This window comes from Diplotaxodon limnothrissa, linkage group LG7 (genome assembly GCF_057381915.1).
Source record: "Diplotaxodon limnothrissa isolate DT_005_m linkage group LG7, D_limnothrissa_male_GT1.1, whole genome shotgun sequence".
Classification (NCBI taxonomy): domain Eukaryota; kingdom Metazoa; phylum Chordata; class Actinopteri; order Cichliformes; family Cichlidae; genus Diplotaxodon; species Diplotaxodon limnothrissa.
In genome coordinates, this window is record NC_140602.1 from 44,020,956 (window position 1) to 44,038,141 (window position 17,186).

At 40.0% G+C, this 17,186-nt stretch overlaps 1 protein-coding gene across 1 annotated transcript; it reads left to right on the plus strand.

The window, feature by feature from the left end:
* The first annotated feature begins 7,105 nt into the window (after positions 1–7,105).
* Positions 7,106–12,962, plus strand: LOC146628863 (uncharacterized). The gene is made up of 5 exons (XM_085359741.1): positions 7,106–7,120; positions 10,099–11,124; positions 11,284–11,439; positions 12,256–12,348; positions 12,622–12,962. The coding sequence occupies exons 2-5, from the start codon at positions 10,105–10,107 to the stop codon at positions 12,931–12,933; spliced, it is 1,581 nt and encodes a 526-aa protein (XP_085215867.1). The 5' UTR covers positions 7,106–7,120; positions 10,099–10,104; the 3' UTR covers positions 12,934–12,962.
* Positions 12,963–17,186: the final 4,224 nt, after the last annotated feature.

Here is a 17,186-nt window from a genome sequence, read left to right on the forward strand (position 1 = left end):
ATGTTTAGTTTTAAAGGACACCTTCCTGCCTTTAGTCTCATTCATGAGCAGTATTAGTTTTCTTCTAACATCCAGAAGTCTGCACAATGTGTTTCATAGTTTGTAACAAGCCTTTGACAGGTAAACATAACATGACCGAAAAAGAAAAAAAAAAGAAAAAAAAAAGAGAGAGAGTGTTGACATAAGAAGAGAAAATTCTCTCAATTATGGAGACAGACAAATGGTTCATTTATGTTTGATGTGTGTTTATTCCTCCCTAAATATCGTCGGTGAAGTTCGCCATGCATGTCAGATTTTCCTGCGCATTTTTATACCTCTGCCAACAAAGAGAGAAAAAAAAATCACATTCTAACAGACAGCTGGTGCTTAGAATACAGTTGAATAACTATTAAAAAACAGATGATATTTAGATGATAGTTCAGTCTAACACATGTGCCAGTGAACCATTAAACGTCTGTGAAACTATGCAGTTATGAAACGTAACTTTAACCTCAGCCAAACCGATTTGCTCAGTTGTAAATAAAACAGCGAAGTAAACGTGACCCGACAGACAGAACCTGAGTGAATGAAGTCCAGCGTTTAACCACTGAGAGCTAAAACTCAGCTGAGGTTTGAAAGCTGTGTGCCGGTGATTGGACATCAGCCGCTGATAAAGCTGTTCGCCTATAAAGTGCTCTGTAAGGAAACGAGCTCCAGCAGCTCTGCGCTCGGGGAAAACACTATATTTACTTATCTTGTGCAGAAAAATGCGCTGACATTGCGTTATATCGAGCACCGGCTGCCCAGTTAAACTGTGACTATCACCAGGGCCCTGTTTCAGGAAGCCGGTTTGGAAAACTCAGAGTGAAAAACGACACTCACGGTTGAGTAACCCCGAACTGTCCAACTCGGAATATTCTGTTTCAGAAAGGCTGATAACAATTAGTTCAGTCAACGCGGAGTTGCTTTAACCCCAAGTGAAGCGCGCGGACGAGGATACATAAAGCCCTGATAAGCGGAGCACAGATTAAGCGAGTCACCATGGAGACGGAGGGAAAGAAGGCGCGGTCAATGTATTTCACAGCGCTTGAGGCCGAAATTCTGATGGCAGCATATGCCGATAACATGCAAATTCCGCGGAAAAAAGTAACACAGCCACAGCTGCAAAAGCATGCATGGCAAAACATAGCCGACAGAGTCAATGCGTGAGTGTTAATTTAAACATTGATCGAGGGATTTCCACCCATTTAACACGTTATTTTATCATATGTTATTTTATTTGTTATTTTATACATTTTATTTTGTGATGTGATGTGAGCGCAGGTGCAACCCAACAGGCCCCAAACGTGCCTGGCAGCAAGTAAAAATGAAATATAAAAATATAGTCCAAACAGGTAAGGTGTAATTGTATTATGAGCCATAGTGCTTGGTCTGTTTGTCCCATGTAAATCAATTGCAGTTAGAGGCTACATTAATTTTCTTTCTGTAAGCACTTATTGAAATTATCTGAGCACATTACAAGTACATATTTGCTTACTCTGTATGCTCAAATGTGGCCCGTTATAGCCAACAGAAAAAAGCGGAGGCCCGAAAAACAGGTGGGGGTCCTCCACCACCACCACTCACAGAGGCTGAGCAGTTGGCCCTCAGCCAAAACAGTGGGCGCCCTGTGGCCGAAGGCATCTCTGCGGGGACATCCTCTGAGGCAATAACCCCGCAAGACACAAGTGCCTACATAAGGGGTAAATTCAAAATAATACATGATGTGCATACATCCTTTCTTCACAGTCACCTTTGCAGTGCTACTCATTCATTTGATAAACTCTTTACCATAATGGATTATTTTGTAGTGAAGTTATTTTCCGACTGATTTTGCCTTCCCTCAGCCTTGGTTGTCTTTGAGAGCATAATGACAATGAAGTGTAAGGTGCTTGGTATGTTTGTTAATTGCCATTTGGTCCCTTGTAAGTTATAAGTGACCTGTATAAACCTCATATTCTATCAGTTGATGGTGGTGGTGTACTGCATCTGGTGCAGCCTCCTGTTGAGCCAGACCAACATGCAGTTGTGAGTAATACTCCACAGATTATATGAGTTTACAGTAGAACAGCAATGTTGTCTATTTCTTTACTACAGGAAAATAATGAAGAAACATTGACAGCTGTTACAGAGGAGGAAGCAACAGAGACACTTTATGAGGTTTACATCTTTTAATACTTTGTGTACAGGAAATACAGGCGACCAATAAAGCCAGTTGAACAAAAAATCTGTTTATTCTTCTTTCAACATGTTGAGGTGATGGGTCAAAAGAAATGATTGTGACATATGGTGTCTCTGACTGCTCTTCCATCTTGTATGTCCGTGGGAGGGTCAGGATGTTCATGGTTTGGATCACTGCTTGTCATGGTCCTGGGCCATGTGGGCCCAGTATTCTTAGTTCTTTGTATTTTTGTATTTCGTTCCTTATTTAGGCCATGTCTTCTGAGTTGCCCTGTTGTGTTGTTCCCTAAGTGTTTTCCCTTCATGGCTCTCTCCCCCCTGTGTGCCCTCTATGTATTGATGAGCCCTTGTCTCCCTTTGTGGTTGTTTCATGTTTCCCCAGCCCGTTATGTCTGTGTTTTCCCCGTGCTCTCTCTCCTCCTGTCGGAACCTCTGTGCCTCTACATGTCATGTTCAGTTCACCCCGCCCTGTCTCGTTATGATTATCAGTGTCACCTGTGTTCCCCGTGTGTGCCCACTTTCCTCGTTTACCCTCTGTGTATTTCTGTCTGAGTCTCCCTCTGTTCGGCGTCGTGTTCTCCCTCATGTTGTGTGGATCTTCCTGTGTCTACCTGCGAGTGTTAGTTTACTTTTCCCCAGTTTAGTTTTGTATTTCCTGTGTTCTGCCGTGCCAGCATTAAAGCTGTGTTTCTCGAGTTCATCCCCGTGTCTGTGAGTTTTGCATTTGGGTCCTCCTCCTGCTTGCCACACAGCGATCCATGACACTGCTGATGTTTGGTTCAGAAGGACAGTGTTCTCCTCTAATTGTGGCAATGTTGTGAAGAATCACACATGCCACAATAATGTCACATGCCCTTTCTGGGGTGACCCTGAGTCTTTGCAGGCACTGGAACCGGGCCTTAAGCATTCCGATAGTCATTTCAATTCTGGCTCTTGTCCTGCAATTAGCCAGATTATATCGCTGCTGTGGGCCCGGTTCAGGGTCAGAGTAAGGGGTAAGCAAATAGGGTAAACATGGATACCCCCTATCACCAAGCAAGTAGCCAGTGAACTCTCCTAAGACAGAAGGATACACTTCAGTTCAAATGTCCCTGAAGCAATTGGTCTTTATATATTTTAAAGTATTCTCAACTCACCATGTCCAAATTTTGTGCTCAGTGTACATTCACGGAATATTTGTGAGTCATGGACAGAGCCTGGCCACTTGGCTTCCACATTTGTGATAATGTTGGCAGCATCACATATGATCTTCACAGTGCAGAGAACACAAATTAGCATCCATTACTATGATGAAATAATTTGTTAGTTTGACATGCTACAGGGAACTATGTACCTGTACATTAATGCTGTGGAAAGACTTCCTGTTCACATAGTCTCCTTCATTTACTGAAGGAGCAATGATTGGAATGTGAGTGCCATCTGTACAGCCAATCACGCCTGGGAACCCTGAAAATAAATGTGCAATTTAAGTAGTAGTCCAAGTATCACCACATCATACATTAAGTTTTGGTCATCCTGATACCTGCAATTTTGTGGCATCCCTCTTTGATAAATCTTGTGGGTCTGTGACCGGGGAACACCACAGACGAGTACAGGAGACGTTTCAGTGCAACTGTAACATTCCTGACTGCCCGACAGACGGTAGCCTTGGAAACGTGCTCAGCGTCACCAATATTATACAGAAAGCTCCCGTTTGCAAGAAACCGAAGTGCAATACAAATAATATGCAATGAACTGAGAGCATGTCCGCGATGTGTCACATGCGTAATATATGGCCTGAGGATGTTATCCAAATAAATTATAGATTGTGCTGAGAAACGGTAACGTTCACACAGAAAATCATCAGGAAATGATAAAATGTCCAAACGCGCTCTGATCACTCTCTCCCGGCGGAGAGCTCTGCGGAGAATTTGGGCTTCACGATCTACTGGCTCTTCAAGGAAGTGGCACGCCATGTCCGACACTTCCTACTGTCAGGTTTCCGACAAAGGGGCGGAGACAGTCAGGGTTAGTTGTAGTAAACCTGCTAGGGGGCAGGTTAGCTTCACGGAGTGTGTCGTCATAGTGACTCACTCAGGCTGCAGCTGAACTCGCTTTGTGAAACCGAAAACCCAGAGTTTTCGTTAACTCAGGGTATACTTACTCAGTTTTTCCACTAAACCGGCTTCCTGAAACAGGGCCCAGGTAACTAGGCGTGTTTCTTGAATTAGCAGCAGGTGTTAAACAGCTGACAGATGAGGAGGAGGATGCATGCAGGTAAACTGAGGGTCTGTTGAGCTGATCGCTGGTTTCGTGAGAAAAATGTCAGCTCGTTCTTTATGTTACAGAAGCACAGAGACACAAGACCAGGCGGAAAGAGACGATCGTTCGGTGAAAATGAGAATCTGCGAATGCAACATGTGGAACACGGAGAGTGGAATATGTAAACAAACCGGTTAACGTAACCCCCTCGGTGCACTCTGCATGCTAACTGTTAGCAGAGCTAGTGAAATCTCTGAAAACATCTGAGCACTTTTGCAAACATGTTCTATGTTGACAACCTGACCAGACATACGTCGCAACATTCGCGGCTAAAACACTGTTAAAAGTGTAGCTGGTGACAGAAAAACGGGGTATTTTAAAACTACACCACCACCATTGCTGCTTGTGATTTGATCTGCATTCTGGGATAACTGGCTGCCCCAAGTCTACACAAGCAATCGATTTTCTAGGATCGACCTGTTTTGACTTACTTTGCACGGCAACCAATCAAATGTTAGAGAAGCTGCATGGGCAGCGTTAACCCCGCCCCCTGAGTTTGATGGGTGAGGCTGACAGATAAAATTATTTCATGACGAGAGCCAGGCGTCAGGACTGCCAAAATGAAATAAATAAATATATCATTAAATAATTAATTAAATGTGTCAATAATTAATTAAATGTGTCAATAATTAATTAAAATGTGAAATACATAAATAATTAATTAAATGTGTCAATAATTAATTAATTACATGTGTCATAACTATTTATTTAATTAATTAATTCCAATTTTAATTAATTATTGCCACATTTAATTAATTATTTAATGGTGTATTTAATTAATTCATTATGGCAGTCCTGGCGTTCCATATATCTGCGTTGGTAGGACTGTTTTTCTTCTCTGGAGTTAGCTAACTTTGAAGAGCGGGAAAGCCGCGTAGAGCCGTAACGTCTTCGCATATAGCTCCATGAATGAAGGGTTACTTTCTGCTTAACCGGAGTTGGTGATTGTTGGTAGTAGTGGTAAGACTGACCGACATGGTTTTGGTGATTTTATGAGTGTTTTATGATGCTCTATCTAAAATTCCTGTTTTTGTCAGTGGAGTTTAGTCGCGGGCAACCGCATTAACTGGATTGATGAAAGGTTTAATTCAACTAAACCAGCGTTTAGGGGAGTTAATAACAAGGAGTAAGATAAAATCTGTCACAATAATTGCATGTGCATTTTCTTTTTTTGTAATATATTCACTTAATTTTTGAATTCAGAATGATTTAGGTGGATAATTGTTTGGGTTATAGTTTCTCTGGTGCTCTGCATTAGGCTGACTAACGGTGCGTTCACACCGAACGCGATAGATGCCCCTAGCTGATCTCGTGCACATTTGCACCTCGAAGCGCGTCCAGCATGAACTGGTCGAGGTTTATATGCAATTTTCACGCGTATGAAGAAGAGATCTGGGAGGAAGTAGTGCCAGACGGTATGTTATTAAAATGGCAGCTGTCAATCTAGCGTTTGAAGAAAGAGTCTCCCTTCTCTATTTGCTGTGGAGAGCAGAGCAGTGCCTAAAGGACGTCCTCACTGTACCTGGGTCCATCAGGTCTTCCACAAGCGTGAGCAGTTTGGTGAGTTTCACCACTTGCTCCAGAAGCTCCGTCTGGATGACGGCCGCTTTCAGCTGTACCACCTTCTGTCCCTTGCCGAGTTTGAGAAGCTGCTGTCCCGCAGATTTTACCAACTCGAGCGGTAGACGTGATAAGCGCGAATGCACAAAATGCACCACACAAACTGCAGTGCGTATTTTACTTCGCGCTTCAAAGGCGTCAGTCGTGTGAAGTAGGCAGAAAAGCGTTTTCTCAATGCAAATCTGCTTCCGAAGTTTAGCTGGACCCCCAGTCGCGCTTCATCGTGCTCCTCCATTGACTTTACATGTAAACCTGAAGCTCTGGTCGCGTCTATCGCGTTCGGTGTGTACGCACCGTAACAGTCTTCACATTTCACAGTATGTAGATATTAACACAAATTTGTCAGAGTAATAACTTTGTTTTAATTAATTTCTCTCCCCAGAAATACATCACAAAATAAAGCCACATTCCCATGCTCTGAGATTCTTATGCACCTCCTCAACAATACATGGTAAGTTCATGTTTGCCTTATTATTATTATGTTATTTATTTATTTTTTTTGGATGATGCAGAAGTTTAATCTCCTTGACGTTTTCTAATGCATATTTCATTTTTTATCAGTGACGTTGTAACAGCCACTATGGTGTGGTGTCCCTTTAAGACACCCAAGTCGAGGGTTGATGGTGTCATCAGTGTGTGCCACTGGTCTCTCTGCTCTCTCTCTCTGTGATGGTGTGGACATGTGCTTGCACGCTAGTACATGAGGAGGGACGGATTTTATGTTTTACCTCTCCAGACACCTTTGTTTGCAACGTTATGGGTTGTACGAACACTGTGCGCTATGTTTGTTAAGCTGCAGCCGTTCAACCGGGCTTATATGGTTGATGAAGAGAAGGTATATTAAAGAACACACTGTGGAATCCCCAACGCCAGCGTGAGTGTGTATTCTTTTGGCTACCCTGCTAGGTGTTTTGCCGCCTCCTCTCAACCACTAAACGCAACCCGACGTTACAACGTGTATGTGGCAGTGCAAGCATTGTGTTACCAGAGAGAGCAGCAGGTACAAATTACTTCAACATTATAAACTACATCATCATTACGGAATAGGTCAACATTATCTGTGCATATATGTTAATTGTCCGTGCACATTTAAGACTTGGAGTGGACTGAACACTCATGTCTATAAAGCTCATTCATCTCAGTTTACACAGACAGCTTCAAGTTCAGTAACTTTTAAATGTGAGTTATGTGACTGCAGTGACGTCTTCTCTGAGAGAGATTTTTTTGTCCATATTGGAACACATCTGCGAAGTAACGAGACAGTTAGTTGTGTGTTTCTTGGTTGCCCTTTCAAGACAAATATTTACAATACATTTTATACACACAAAAAGAGGAAGCATCATCCACACACACTTAAAGATTTTAAAGCCAGTGTAGTTACACGTGTGGACCCAGTTCAAGTGATAGAGTCCTCTGATAATGTAAGGGCTAGCTGTTCTGAAGATGTATCCTATGGTGAATTTGAAAGTGAGTCAGTGACAGAATGTGATAATAGTGCTGTTGAAAATCAGCCCGAACTAATTGAACGGAAATTAGCAGTAATATTGTTGAAATTGGAACACATATTTCATGTTCCAGCAAAAGGATTAGATGAGTTCTTAGAGGAGTTAGTTTTTCTGTTGAGTTCAGCTAGTGTACCTCTGACAAAACGTACAATTACAGAAATTTTTAAGAGCCATAACCTCCATATTAGTCAGGCTGTTATTGAAGAGCTTGCAAATTCTGTATGTGTTTCTAACCCTGTGGCTAAAATATTGGGAAAGTGTGGCCCTCTTGCCACTCCTTATAAAAGAAAACTATACTACATACAAAATTTTAGGGTTGTAGAGCCTGTTGAGTATTTTTTATCGATAGACCAAAGGAAGTCATTTCAGTACATCCCTTTATTACAGTTATTGCAGGAAATATTGAGTCACAATAAATTGCTGGATAGAGTGATTGAAGAACAAATAGCTCAAGAAAATAGAGAGAATCTGAATGGTGATCAGAGGGTTTACAGATCTTTTCGAGATGGGGAGCATTATAAAAGAAATAGCTTTCTAGATGGTGAGAAGTTGAGAATTTCTATTAACCTTTATATTGATGATTTTGAGGTTTGTAATCCTCTTGGGACCTCACGGAAAAAGCACAAGCTTTGTGGTGTATATTGGGTCTTGGGCAATTTACCACCTGGTTCTCATTCAGCCCTTTCATCCATTTATTTGGCAATCCTTTGCAAGAGTGAAGATTTGAGGACATTTGGGTTTGAAAAAGTCTTTGATCCACTTTTGAGAGATCTGGTAACTTTGGAGCAACATGGTGTGTTCATCAGTCAGTTGAACGAGTGTATTAAAGGAACTGTGAGCTGCGTCATAGCTGACAACCTAGGAGCCCATGGGCTGGCAGGTTTTGTGGAAAGTTTTTCTGCTGAATACATATGCAGATTCTGTACAGCTAAAAAATCTGAAATAAAGTCAGTGACTGCTGGTGATTTTGAGCATAGAACACTGGAACTTCATGAATTCCATTTGAAGCGTGCACAAGAAACAGCAAGTGCTTGTTGTGGAGTTAAGCGAGATTGTATTTTGAGTAAGAATCTGAGCCATTTTCATGTCACTGCAGGCTACCCTCCAGATGTAGCACATGATCTGCTAGAGGGCATAATACCAGTGGAGCTTGCGCATTGTTTTTCTTTTTTAATCTCTAAAAAGTATTTCACCTTAGAAAAACTTAACAACTTGATCCAAAATTTTGAGTATAAATGGGCAGATAAAACCAACCGGCCTCATGCAATTCCCCAGACTTTCTCATTAAAAAAAAATATTGGTGGAAATGCACATGAAAATTGGTCTCTGCTTCATTTGTTGCCTCTAATTATTGGTCCACTTGTTCCAGAGGATGAACCTGCATGGCATATTGTTTTGGATCTGAAGGACATTGTGGAGCTTGTTGTAGCCCCTGTCCAGTCTGATGAGTCGATTTCCTACCTTGAGTGTAAAATCAGTGAACATCGCCAGAGATACCAAGAACTTTTTCCAAACAACAGTCTTCTCCCTAAACATCATTATTTGGAGCACTACCCTGCTCTGATTCGGCATTTTGGGCCTCTTGTCCACAAATGGACAATGAGATTTGAGGCGAAACATAGTTTTTTTAAACAAATTGCTCGCCATACAAACTGTTTTAAGAACATACCTGTTACACTTGCCAAAAAACATCAGCTCGTGATTGCCTCTGACTTGCACTCTTCTGACCATAAGACACCTTTAATGGTAAATGTTGGCTCATCAGTACCAATTGATGTTCTGAAAAGTGATATCGCAGTAGCTATAAAGCAAAGATTACCAGATGAAACTGATGTCCATATTACAAAAAGCGTGTCATACAATGGCATGAACTGCAGCACAGGAATGATAGTTGTTCATGGGTAAATATTTGGTTTGCCAGAGTTTGCAGAAATTCTGCAGATTTTTATTTTGCATGGCAGAATATACTTTTTTGTAAAAAAGTTCTCTGCTTGGTATCGAGAGCACTTCAGAGCTTTTGAGCTTGACATGTCACATGCGAGAGAGGTGTCTCTGATTGAGCATGGGGAACTACTCGATGACTACCCGTTAGCTGCCTATTCAGTGGGAGGCCTGCGTCTGGTTACTCTGAAGAGACACACTAACTTGCAGGGTAAACAGGAGTGATGTTTGTAAGTATTTTCCCCCTATATCACCTGGCACAGTAAATAATACATCATACTTTGCAGACCAATTGCTACTTAATTTATTGAGAGTAGATTTCTTTTAAGCATCTTATGCAAGAATTGTCATTAATTAGAAGAATGCAAGACAAATCTGGAAAATGCACTATTCACTTCTCCAGTAAAAAAATTCCTCGAGGCCAAGGTGACATCATCAAATTATCGTTGACATTAGAATTTGTTACACACACTCGCACAATAGTCAATGAGTACATCTTTATTTATTTTTTAAATATTTGATATTTGTCCAGGTCAGCATGATGCCCCAGCCCATAAGACTGAGGATCATTCTCGGAGAAGATGATGCCAGGAAACTAATTTTACCAGCTGGGATATCAGACTCCATTGAGGAATTGTGTCAGGAAATAAAGACAAATTTTGGAGTGCAACAGGATTTTCGTCTTCAATATCAAGATCCTGATTTCGGAAATGATTTTGTAAATCTGACTGCGATCTCTGAAATTAATGATAAAGCAACTTTAAAGGTTGTATACTTGGATAGTGTGCAGTTGCAAAGTTTTACAGAAGATGGAGTGACATGTCAACCAGTGCGAAGTCCAACACATTCCTTTTCAAGCTCTTCAGACACAGACAATACAAGGCCCGTTTCATCGTCAGGTTCATCACCGTCTACAAGACTGTCAGTGTGGCCAAGTGTCTTCACAGTCCCTCATTTCAGCTATGAGGCTGAACTGCAACTTGAAAAGGCCAATGCTGAGTTCATTGCTGGTGGAACTCATTTGACCCCCTCACCAAAACTGAAATCCCACCTTTTAGAAAGGCTGGCTGAAGAAATAATAAAATTTAAAGTCTATCCAACTGACAATGACCTGAATGAAGTTGCAGAAGCCCTTGTCAAACAGCATCCTTGTCTGAGGGAGCAGGGATCCTTTAATGGCTGTTATGGTTGGAAAATTAGCCTCAAGTATAAAATGGCCAATGTCCGGACCAAACTGAGAGGCCTGGGCTGTGCTGAGGTGTTGGTAAATTCACTAAAGAACAAGGCCCAAGACAAAAGTAAGGCAGCATTGAATGTGAAAAAGCCTAGAAGAGCAGAAGTCAATTACTGTCCGCAGTATCCAAAAGGAGAAACCACTGACAGCCTGGAAAAAGAGAGAATTGCACTGCTTTCAGAGGTTCAGAAGAGAAACAATGACAATATAGTGACAATGAAAATGCAGAAGACTTTTTCGTACAGAAGGCAAGAAGTTATTCAAGGACAGCCCTTTATTGCAGATTTTAAAAGCAGATGGCCAGCTCTGTTCACCGAGAAAGAGGTGCATGTCCTATATGTCTAACTTTTAGAGTGTGTTTATGGTTGACCAGTTATTTCTTGCTTCACTAATATTGACATAACATAGTGATAAAACAGCTAATAATTCCTGGTATGTCCTTCCTCTGGTGCATATTATAAGTGCATTGTTCATGTTTTTCAGATTGACAAGGAATTCCTGCGCATATCGACAGTACCGCTGCTATCTAGATTCTTTTATGAGCTAGACTTGTACACTCCACGCATGATGGAGCTCTTTCGAGGCAAAGGTGGGGTGGCTGGCAGAAAAATGAGACACATCATGGTGGCCATCTCCAAGGTGGGTTAGATCTGTGCTTAAGAACTTTTTATGCCCATAATCTGGCAATTTTATGAGCAAAGATATCTATACATATGGTAGGCAAAAGTCCTAAGAGGTTTTCATATTTTATACAAATTATATAAGCATCAGTCTTATATTAATAAGTAATTGATAAAATCGTATGGTTAATTTTGATCAAAATGGGGAAAAAAACCCCAAAAAAAACATTAGTGTTGCCTCATTTTGTGTCTGATTTGGTTTAGACAGATGTTTTGAGGTGGCTGTAGCTCAGGTGGTAGAGCAGGTCAGCTACTAATCAGAAGCTTGGCGGGTTGGTCCCAAGCTCCTCCAGTGTGCATGCCAAATATCCTTGGGTAAGATACTAACCCCAAGTTGCTCACCGATGCATTCATCGGAGTGTGAATGTGTATGAATGTTAGACAGTAAGCACTAAACCCGGTGGCGCCAGTGTTCGACAGCCTCGACCTCTGTCAGTGCGCCCCAGGGTGGCTGTGGCTACAATGTAGCTTACCATCACCAGTGTGTGAATGTGTGTGTGAATGGGTGGATGACTGGATATGTAAAGCGCTTTGGGGTCCTTAGGGACTAGTAAAGTGCTATATAAATACAGGCCATTTAAACAGTTTAGAAAAAGTGATTGGGTGAATGAATTGTTGTATAAAGGCAGCTTTGAGTGCTCTGAGTAGAAAAACGCTATATAAGAACCAGTCTATTTACCATGTGGCCTTTTGGACTCTTCCAAACTAAGTATTCCTTTTTCAAACTGCTGCCTAAAAGTTAAATATTGTCATTATGGATTCCCTTTTTTCTTAGGATGACACAATACATACAAGACGAGCATGCATCCTGAAGTCCTTGTGTGTCTACCTGAATGAAGACCATGAGAAACTTGTGAAGGAATATACGGTCAGTTATATTCACAAGTTGTTCTGTGTTATGTAATTTGCTCCAGGAGTTATGGGTAATTTCGATATATGAAATGGTAAAATGTGACACCACGTGTGAATAAAAGATATTGCAATTGGTCCTTGTTTTGTTTCATGTCAAATTTCTGAGGTGTGAAACCAGAGACATAGAATTTAGTAAATATATCAGCATATTCACGCTGATTGCTGAATTCCTTTTTTTTTTTTTCATATGTAGACTCAAACAAATGTATTATTATATTTTACGTCACAGAACACTGAGGCCAACACTGAAGCCATGGAACAAACTGTGATGGGAGTGTATGTCATACATCAGGAGGGTGCGGAGCCTGGAGATGACCCAGAGAACATCGGTGTCCTGATTGAAGGCGTGGAGGTTCTCACTGGTTTGAGGAGCATTGCAATTGCTTGTGCTCTGTTATTTGGACTGATATACTGTCTGAACCTAAGCTACCCACCGGAGCTCAAATGCACTTTTGAAGTCTTGCAAAAGATTATCATGAAGCTGGATGGACAGAGGTTGTCATCCAAGGCACAGTTCCTAAAAAACAAGCTAATGGGGTGAATGAGCTTGAAACGGACTCATGCAAGCCAGATATTTTTTTTTCAAGGTTTCTGCAATGCAAATATGTGTTTACTGTTTTAAAGTTTAAAATTGTAAGTTATAAAATGTTCATATAAACTATGTGGTTTGCTCTGTGGCTATTACACAAAGATTGTTCGTCCATAACTTAAAGTCTTATACACTTGAAGTGTAAACACTGATTTTTGCCAGATGGCAATTGTTACAAAGGCAAATGCACACTGGTTTTCACAAATTGTTTGAGTGGAGCAGTTATGCTCAAAATTGAATGTTTTCTCCACACGTTAAATAGCATAAAGTCACTATTAATGGATACAGCCTGATTAAATGGAGGACTAATGTATGCAAGCAACATAGTAATGTTGTAATATTATAGTAATGTTGAATGTTATGTCTGAGCTTTAAATTGTGTTAAAATTCATATTGTTGTTTGCAATGCATATTTTACTACATTTTACGAAAGTTGCTTTGGGGATAATATTTTTTGTCTGCAAACTATTCAACAGACTTATTTCATTTTTATTATTAGGGTTAGGGTTATTTTATTGTAATTTTTCTTTCAGTCAGCATGTCTTGATCTGGAAGTTCTGTGGTCTTGGTATGAGATCGTTAAAGGGGAGAAAGCTAGGCTGAACTGGGATCCTGCCAACTGTTTTAAGAATGTTCAAGCAAAATAAAAGATGGTTTTGCAAGTTATCATTTATGTATGTTTCATTAATTTAATTAAAAGTAATGTTTACATAAGCAATACAAACACTAACTGAAACATGATTGGTGTAAGTACTACAGACATAAATTACATTTGTTCATTCAACAAGATTAACATTGGTGAAACAAACAAATATTTTACTAGTTCATGTAACAAGACTGACTTTTGATGTGCCAAAGTGTTTAAACAATATAACATGAATTTAAATTAATTTAATTAGACTAACTTGGTACAAACATGTTAACTGAATAAAAATCAAATTAACTGAATGTTAATGTTTAAATTATGTTACACTTACAAACATATTTAGTGTTGAAACAACACAATCAAGATGGATTGATTTAACATGATTTGTTTAGATGGAATATAGGTGGCAAGATGAAATTAAGTTCATCCAATGAATTATTTTTTTGAGTGTACTTGTGACACCTTTGGTTAGCGTCAACACTGTAAATTTCGTCACAAACAGATTTAGATATTTATCAATACTTCTATTCGTCATTCTTTTCTGTACAGCCTTTTTATTGCCCAGATTTTAGTTAGCCTCTGTTCAATTGACTGTTATATGTCAATAGAAACATGTCTCACAAATTAAAGTGTCTTGTAAAATATTTGTGGGGTTTTTTTCAAGGATTTTCTTCCCAAATCTATTACATGTCAACTGTAAATTGTTATTTCTGCTAAAACCTTAACTTAAATGTGTATATGGTGTTTATCTGTTTCTCTCTCTGTTTTAGATGCACTTATCAATCTGGAATTCGGGCTTAAAGCCAGAATTGCAGGAATGCAACACGTGTTGCAGAGGACTCTTTCACTGCCCTCTGTGCCCCACTTTCAGCCCTACTGTCAGGGCAAAGATTGAGGAGCATCTAAGTGTGCATATAAAAAAATGCTTTGCCTTTCAAAGGTATGTTTGTATTAAATATACTTTATAGTTATAAATATGCACTTTTTTAAGCACTTCTGCAGTATCTTTGTTGACTTAAAAGTTGCTGTTGATATTGTACAGTTCAGTTCATTCATCTGCAACAAAAATAGTGTTTTTATAAAATATATTTTTATTTACTTTTCACCACTTTCCTTGACATAAGTTTTGTGATCCATACCATTTTGCTTTCATTATTGGGGTTGGCTTGGATGTTTTTGTTAACATGTACAATCTGATTGTTAGACAAATTGATTGCATTCTATACAACTACATTTAAATTACATCTGTTTGTTTGTTTGTTTGTTTTTTTCTCTTACAGATAAAATGATATGCCGGTGCAGGCTGCCTTGTAGGACAACAGGACACTTTCACTGCCCTGTCTGTAATCTTACAATCATACGGCGTGGGGATATGGCAAGGCATTTATTGTCTTGTCAGCATTCTTCAATGCCAAGTCAGCCACCATTATCAGGACTGCTCCCCGCTGAACTCTCCGAGGAGACCCGTATTCCTCCGGCAGTACTCTTCGAGGAGCCCCGTCTCCCCCCCAAGGTTTTGTCTTTGGGATCTGAACCATTTTCTGAGTCTTTGTTAGAACATTCATATGCTCTACCCTCTGTGTTCAATAAAACTGCAGCTGATGGAAAGTCGATGAAAATGACATGCCCTCACTGTGGCCTTGCTCTTCGTAGCTCTGGCAAGCTATTTGCACACTGGAGAGAGGAAGCCAAAGCTGTGCTTGAAGGACAACACGTGCCCATTTTCAGACTGAAAAAGCGCAAGTTCCAGGAAGTCAGTCAGGTCAGTATTCACTTTAAACAGTAGTGTAATTACATGGTTAGTGACATTTGAATAACTGTTAAAAAACTGTTCTGCAACAGAGAAATAACTATGTTTTCATCCCCATTTGCCTGACACAGGAGCCAGCAGTTGTTGAAGATCTGCGTCCTGCTGTGCACTGGGTTGTCCAAAATAAGGCACTTTTCTGTGGACATGTAACAATGCCCAAATATCTGTCCTTAACCCTCTGATGCATGAATTATGAAAGCCTTGGTCAAGATTTTTTTCTTAAGTGCTTTTATTCTTCTCAGGACATGAAAAAAAATGTTCAACTCTTTTTTCCCCAAAAATATGTTTTTTTATAAAGTTATAAACTTGTCCACTCCAGTGGACTACATGCGCCTGAGCACTTAGCATGAAATACTGTGAATTTACTATAAAAATTAATTACCTTGTGTTCTATTGTAAATATACAAACACTTGTTTGCTTGTATCCTTTGAAAAACATCTCAGCAATTTTTTTGGAACTTTCAACTCATAAGGCCCCAATGTTTAGACGTAAATAACAAAACCAATCAACAGTCCTAGCTGTGAATCCTACACCTGAATATGGCAAACTATCTCCAACAAGAGCAACATTTTTGAGTCTACACAGTTCTATAACGATGCAGGACAGTATTACCAAGCCCTTAGTAGCATGCTGGAAGAAAACACAAACTGACATCTTAGTCTCTGCATCTCCAAACACTTCTGTGTTCATCACACCTAGGCTGTCCGTAGTTCCTATGTCTCTGTTCTGCTCTGGCAGCCACTCTCATCATCACTGGACTTATCACTGAACTCATCATCACTGCACTCATCAATGAAATCATCATCACTGGAGCTGGATGGAATTTCCTGGACTATTCTGTACGCTGCCTTATTCTTTGCTGCATTTGAAGTCTACAAAATATGATAAAATAATTATTATAGTAACTCAAACTACAGCTGATCTGCACAGAAATATACATTTTAAATGAGTAGCTTATAAATGTAACAATTATATGCTTACTTATAACCAAAACAGTCCCAAAAAACAGTGAGACAATTTATGACTTATGTTAAAAAAATATAGTGGGTAATGCATGATGTCCACTACAGTGGACACATGGTTAATCGTAGTTTTCTACATATTAGACATAACAATTTCTTATTCCAAACAGATAATATCCTTCCCTAGATGTTACTGCATATCATCATATTTTTTTTACCTGTTGGGCTCTTTTAGCATAGAAGGATTGACAGGATATGCCAGCAGTGGTCGGCAGGGGTGACAGTTTGTCTGCCATCTTTGATTCAGAGGAAATTTACTTGCAGTTGCACTAACTGAACACTGAATTGACCTCAATGGAGCATGGTAGCAGAGAGCACTCTAGAGGCTAATATGCAGTTCCACCATAGAAACCAATGCATTAAAGAGATATGTACGTTTTAGTAGCTGTCCACTCCAGTGACCACTATGCATCAGAGGGTTAAATCAAGGGGACCAGCAGAGGGTCTTAATAGACATGTCAGAGGAAGAAGACACTGGAGCAAGGGACTTGTTCCTCTTTGTTTTTCAGTTTGCAGAGGACATGGAGCTCTTTTTGAAAGCATGTGCTGATGAGCAGGGGCTAAGGGTCAGTGCTATGTTTGACATGTAATGGACAAATGAAGGCACTGGCTGTGTTTGTTTGTTTAATATGTTGTTGTTGTTTTTTGTTTTGTTTTTTGCGTAGTACAAAATTCCAATTAAACTTATTTCAAAATGTTGTTCACTTTATTCTGTGTCCATACTTA

Bases quoted from the DNA above. Each gene is read 5' to 3' on its own strand.
- LOC146628863 (XM_085359741.1), top strand. From the start codon at position 10,105: ATGATGCCCCAGCCCATAAGACTGAGGATCATTCTCGGAGAAGATGAT. The intron at 11,125-11,283 runs GTGCATGTCCTA...CATGTTTTTCAG, and splicing joins CTCTGTTCACCGAGAAAGAG to ATTGACAAGGAATTCCTGCG. The intron at 12,349-12,621 runs GTCAGTTATATT...TTTACGTCACAG, and splicing joins AACTTGTGAAGGAATATACG to AACACTGAGGCCAACACTGA.